General features: G+C 48.0%; 1 protein-coding gene across 1 annotated transcript; it reads right to left on the bottom strand.

Annotated features, from left to right (window-relative positions):
- Nucleotides 1-2,569: 2,569 nt before the first annotated feature.
- TMEM222 (transmembrane protein 222) lies at nucleotides 2,570-5,854 on the bottom strand (the record flags this gene model as incomplete). Its single annotated transcript, XM_010162343.1, has 5 exons — nucleotides 2,570-2,657; nucleotides 3,626-3,756; nucleotides 3,902-3,998; nucleotides 4,699-4,730; nucleotides 5,770-5,854. Coding segments are annotated over 5 exons (433 nt in total), but the record flags the coding sequence as incomplete, so codon positions are not given.
- Between the last annotated feature and the right edge of the window lie 545 nt (nucleotides 5,855-6,399).

Below are 6,399 nucleotides of genomic sequence, written 5' to 3'. Positions count from 1 at the left end.
TCCCCTGTCTCCGTTGGTGGAAGCGGGTGAGCGTTCAGCCAGGGCTTGGGCAAACTGCTGCCTTCCTTCCCCAGCAGCCAACGGTCCAACCGACCACAAGACCCATTTGCTGTTCACGAAAAGTCTCCATTTGAAACCCAGATCTGGTAAAAAGCGTGAGGAGCAAAGGACAAGGACTTCCAGGGTTGGGAAATGGCACTCAACATGTTCTCAGAAATCCCAGGAGTGGGAACTGTTGGCCAGCAGCCTCCCTCCTGGCCTCCCCTGACAACTCCAAGTCTCAGCTTTGGCAAGGCTTGTATAGCTTATCGATAAAACACTGAATCAACGTGTGAGACAGGCCTAAGAGTCTCTAGATTATTGCTACTGCGTAAGACAGGTTGGCTTCAGCCCTGGGGCCAGGGACTCTGAGCACATCCTTGGCAGGTCACTCAGAAATCATACTCAACTTAAAAACACAGACAAAGGACTGACTGATCTCTCCTGTTCAACTGGCTTGTCCTAGGGCACGTTTGCCAGCGGGCTCACTGGGTGGAGACCACAGGGTAGCTCTGTAAGACACCATCAACCTTTCATCGTAAGGTTCTCTTTGATCAAGATCTTGACTTTCTCATCAGCCCCAGGCCCAGCACCCTCCAGCCCGCTCTCCATGCAGGCTTGAAATGACCACACAGAGCAGCCACTGATGATTATTTCAGCTCCACGTAGACAGGGAAGGGCACTGAGGTCTGCACACCTCCACCCACCCCAGACAGGCCAGATGATAGGAGACAATTGGGTGCTAAGGAGAAGGGAGAGGCTTAAGGGCTTATTTAAAAGTGAGTGAGGAAAGGAGGAAATGCAGAAATTGAGAGGCCCAAGAGGAGTCCCCAGGCCCCTCGTACAGCAAGAGGAGTTGGGGAGATGGAAGCAGATGAGGAGGCCCATGGGGACGGGTCTGAGGGCCAGCAGAGCAACAGTGAATGGGTTTCCCAGTCAGAGGAAGCCCCAGGGACGGCGGGCAGTGGAGAAGAGCTTCCTTGCTGGCCACGAGCACTCCTTGAGGTTGAAATCTATCAGGCAGTGGAGTAAAGAGCTGGCGTTTCAAGGCATGAGCGGAAAAGCTGTTCTCCTTCCTCTGCAGTCAGAGGGGATCTGCTCAACTGCACACAACCCTCCAGCCACACTTTTTTTGTAACAAGCCATCTGGCTTAGGGCCCCACAGAAAGCAGCATCTGCAGGCCAGAGCCTCAGCAAACACAGACCTGGACCTCCCACCCTGGAAGAGGCTCATGTCCAAATTCTCTTCCTGCCAAGCACTCAAGAACAACCTATCCCCCTCCTACCCGTCCTGCCCGACCCAGGGTTCAAAAGGGTCATCAGCCCCCCCAACACTGCCAGACCAACATTTCTCACATCAAAGCCAGCCCTGAAAAGGACTTTTACCCCCATGAGTGTTCTTCAAAGCACACCAAGGAAGGAAACAGACCTTCTTGTTCACCATGCTGGAGCCAGCCACAAGAAAGCCAGTGTCCCAGTTTGCTGCTGCAAAGCCCAGTCAGAACATGGATGTTTTCCAGTCCCTTCACCTTTTCTTTTAATCTCTGATGGCCTCACTAAGCTCAGGTCTCAGGTGCTGCTCTCATGGATGCTTTCAAACCCCTCTGCTAAGTCTTCTGTCCCAGAAACACGTAGCAACACCTCTGCAGGCTCAGGTATGCTGCCACACACAAAGTGCTAGAGATCAAAGGGAAGTAAGCGGCTCATGAGAAGTGTAACGACAACTTGAGATATTCAGAGCACAAGGAGAAGCAGGGAATCTGTATTTTCTCTGGCACAAGCTAAAAGGGACTTAGCAGCAGACTCCAAACTCTACAACAGGCTCTTGAAGGCATGCAGACTGCCATGAGCCAAACTCTAAGCCAGTCAATGAACTTTCCTGCCTTTCTGGGCTCACCAGCAGGACCAGATGTATTTGCCCTGCCACAGAGCGTTCCTCAGAGGACTGTCCCACCATCAACACCTTCCTGTCACTACTGGGGACACCGTCAGCCAGTGCCGTGGCACTCAACACCCTCAGGAGGAACCTCCACTTTGAAACATGTGCTACAGGAGAGTCACACAACAGAGAAACAACAACTCCTCCTTGGAGACTCAGGAAATCTGAGGAAGCATCTGATGAAGTTTGGCAAGAGGAAGAAACCAGGTAATCAGAGAGAACCTTACAAGGTGTATCTGCTTGTGCTCCTGAACCACAAGTCGGGGTTTGCCTTGAAGGTTTTTACTTGGCACTGAAAGCAAAGGTGTCCACACCTCTCCTTTCCTGATTGTGTTCCTACCTACCAAATTGCAGGGAGAGAGCAGGAGGCTGTGGGACCCCTGACAATGGGTGATGCCATCAACAGGAAAAAAAAAAAACCACAGAAGGAAAAGAAGCCAGTTCCAGGAAACAAAGATGAGCTGTTACAATGGAGTGGAGTTGCCACCTTCCCCAGAAAACACGTCCCAGAGCCCCACGCCTCCATCTCGCTGGATCAGTCACAAGTTTCTTCCTTTGTGTGCCCGTGGAATGGGGAGTTCACAGCTGCCATCACCGCAAATGAAGTGTCAGAACAACAGTCATGATCACTCCCAAGAAGAGGACAAAGGGAAGCCAGGTCTTCACAAATCCCCCTATGCTGCAAGAAAAAAAAAGGGGGAGGGTGTAAATGTAGGAAATCAGCAGAGAAAGACAAGAGGAAGAGAAGGATGTGAGAATAAATGGAGAAATCAGAGGGAGACAGACACCTTCTGACTTCCTTATCCATTGCTGGCACTGCCATTCAACACGTCCTGGAGGTTTCAATTCATGTTAAAAATTGAGACAATCAAGTCCACAAATAACTATATCATGAACAACAGGGTTGGACTCGCCTTCCAGCTTAAATTCAGGTTGAAGACTAGCACATTTCACATCTGCACAAACAAGAGTGGTGACAGGAAACCACAAAAAATGAAACCCTGTTACTGCAGGCCTCCTTATTCAGACTGCTGGTGTATTTAATCAAGACAGCAGGGACTACACTTGTTTAAAAGCTGGTAGAGAAGCTCTTTCAGAATGGGAAAGACCCAAGAGAAGTGGAGTAACTCAAAAGCTTTTTGCAGGGCAGTCCTTGCAGAATCTCCTTGACAGGCACAAGGAGCTGACATGGAGATGAAGTGCCCTTTCTAGTGAGGAAAGCTTGGGGTTTCCCTCTCCACTCAAGTTGGAAGCTCCACGCCAGTTGGAAATCTGACTCGTTTTTATGTAAACAAGACTCAAGAGAGGGAAGAAAAATCAGTAATCCTTGGAGACAAGCCATTCTGTGACCTTATGTACTGACCTAACTCAGCCAAAAGACAACACAGAGCGAGATTTGCTTCAGCCAGCATTTCCCAAATTCCAGGCACCCCAAATGAGCTGCCAGATACAGCATTTTGGGAGCAGCAGCCAGTGCAACCCAGCAAATGCTCTTGGTTCTTCTCCTGAGAACAGGCAGCAGTGACAGTACCACCTACCAGCAATATACACCCACATGCTGTGGGGGAGAGATGCTTCTCCCTTCTCCACAGAACATGCTAAAGCTTTAGAGTGTCAGGAGGAAAGAACCAAAGCCCCTCAGCTCACCTTACATACTTCCCATAGAGGAGTGAGAAGAAGCAGAGTTTCACCATGTTCCAGGAGGTGCTGTTATCGTATCTCATCAAGTTTAAGGCCAGAGCCACGTGAGAATGGCAGTTATCACAGCAAAGGTTGTGCTGGAACAGAAAAAGGAGTATGGGATTAGCAATCCTATCCTTGAGACTCCACAGTTCTGCACCCTGTGCTGGTGCAGATCCACAGAACCCACAGGATCCAAACCCTGGCGAGATATTTCTCCACACATCAGCGTCAGAGCCGTACCATTCGGTGCTTGTACTCCTCTGAAGCATCGTGTACAGCCGTGTCCCAAGCGTTGGGACCAGTGGAATATACTTTGCTGGGATCCAGTTTCCAGTACCTAAAAGGATGAGAAAAGATCCCCTTGCATTACTGCTCCAGCTTTACAACTTCTTGTTCTTCCCATCAGGAAGATGCTTAAAGAACTTAGAGGAAATCCACTACCTCTGGAGTCCATGGAGCTGAGCTCTTCAAGACAAGCCTAGGCTGCCCAGGGCAGCAGAAATTAATGCTCAGCACCCTCAGCACCCCAGAGAGAGAAACTGCAGACCTCAGGGGCACAGACCAAACTCCGAACTGCTTTCACATCCCATGATCTGAAACCTTCAGGCCATTCAAAACATAAACCTGATCTGACAGATACATAAAACCCAGGCACCTCTCCTTCTCCTCCTCCTCCCAGAAAATCATTACCGGGATGTGAGTGATGACAGTTCATTAGTACAGCACAGGCAGTATTTACTTGGAGCACTTGTTGTTAACATTATCTTAAAATGTTTTAGTCTTTTCTTTTTTTTCTTTTATTTTTTAATAAAGGCTCCACACAGCTCTGGTTATTAACACCATTACATTCCTGTCACGCTTCTAAAAAGATTTAATTTAATGTGGTTTCTTGAAAAGCAGAGACACAGTAGCCATCCACTTGAATTAGGGCATCTGAACAACAAGAAAAGCAATATTATAGCACATCTGTCTCCAGGAATTAAAGGAATCTGCAGGTTCAGTTGGTTAGTTTAATAAAAACTAACAAGAGCACTTACTTCACTGGCTTCCCAAATGCCATGTTGTCTTCCTACAAAAAATAAAGGGAAAAAAAAGTCTCAAGAGGATTTAGATTTCAATTGTTTTCATACTCCTGTTCTGGGCACGAGTGTGTTTATCCTCTATACACAGTAACTTCATCCATATACCTTGTTCCCTCTCCTTTTTTAATATTTTTTTAACCATTAGTATCTTATTAACTCAAAGTTGTAAATGTCCCAATCTATTAAGAGTACTAATTAACCCCATTAAAACTCCTTTACTTTCAAAATCCACCAGGCTACAAAGCAGTTTAGAAGACTGGCACATACCTGATGTGCCAACATGACAGTAATGTGCGTGCTGAGGAAGCTGGAAAGCTGCTTCTGTTACTCAGAATTAAGAGGATTTAGGTCCACAATTCTCAATTAAGAGCCTGGACTACAAGATTTTTTTTCCCCCTTTCTGCTCATCAAATCAAACTAGTCACTGTCTATCATATCCCCCAAATGAACTCCACTGGAGACCAGCTCACAGAGTAACAGCAAAGATCCATGATCTTCAGAAACATCTAATCCATCACTTTGCAAAATTTTGAGCTGCAAAAGACAAGGGATGGCTCAAAAGTCACCCAGGAATCACAGAATATTGGGGATTGGAAGGGACCTCAAAAGATCATCCAGTCCAACCCCCCTGCCAGAGCAGGAACCTCAATGAGATCACACAGGAAGGTGTCCAGGCGGGTCTTGAATGTCTCCAGAGAAGGAGACTCCACACCCTCCCTGGGCAGCCTGTCCCAGGGCTCTGGCACCCTCACTGGAAAGAAGTTTCTTCTCAAGTTGAAGCAGAACCTCCTGTGTTCCAGCTCACACCCATTGCCCCTTGTCCTACCATTGGGCATCACTGAGAAGAGCCTGGCTCCATCCTCCTGACATTCGCCCTTAACATATTTATAAACATTAATGAGGTCTCCCCTCAGTCTCCTCTTCTCCAAGCTAAACAGCCCCAGCTCCCTCAGCCTTTCCTCAGGTAGGTGAGAAACAGACCAAGCACAGATTCTGCTGAAGCACCTTGATCCATCATCTACTTACCGAGACAAAATACGGCCCTGCAAAGTCCCGGATGACTCCAGTGGACGTGCAGATGCCCATGTGGCCGATGATCGGGAAAAGCCATCTACCGAGGCAACAAGTGAAGGGTCAGGCTGAGATATTTGCCCCCCGATCACAGCGAGTGCGTGTAACATGCTGGCAGGAGACTGCTGGAGCGGCCGCACAACCAACTGCATGGCATGGGATAGACAGGCACAGTTCAGGTGTGACAGGCGGCCCAGAGGTGAGAGCAGGTGAAAGCCAAAGCCAAGCAAAGAGCAGTAAAAATGCAGAAAAGGTACAAGCAAAAGAAAAAATAAATTAAAATTAAAAATGGCAGGGAATATCCAAAGCTGAGCTCTTCTGATGAGCAAGTCTAGAGTCAGCTTGTCCGTGGGGCAGTCAGGCTCTGGGATTTTACCACGAGTGGTTTGAGTTACTGAGAGCACAAGACTGGGAATGTCTGCACCACACACATCCCTGGCCGGGGAAAGGCAAGCCCTGGTCTCCCAGAACAAACCCATTTGTGTATCCAAGTGAAAAAGTTAAATCCAGGAGAAACTGCCTTCAGATAAAACCAGACTTTTCACTTTAACAACTCAAAATAAAGTCACTTCACTCCTCTTCCCA

Source organism: Antrostomus carolinensis, unplaced genomic scaffold (assembly GCF_000700745.2).
Source record: "Antrostomus carolinensis isolate BGI_N321 unplaced genomic scaffold, ASM70074v2 Scaffold47140, whole genome shotgun sequence".
Classification (NCBI taxonomy): Eukaryota; Metazoa; Chordata; class Aves; order Caprimulgiformes; family Caprimulgidae; genus Antrostomus; species Antrostomus carolinensis.
This window is presented reverse-complemented; position numbering and strand designations above follow the sequence as displayed.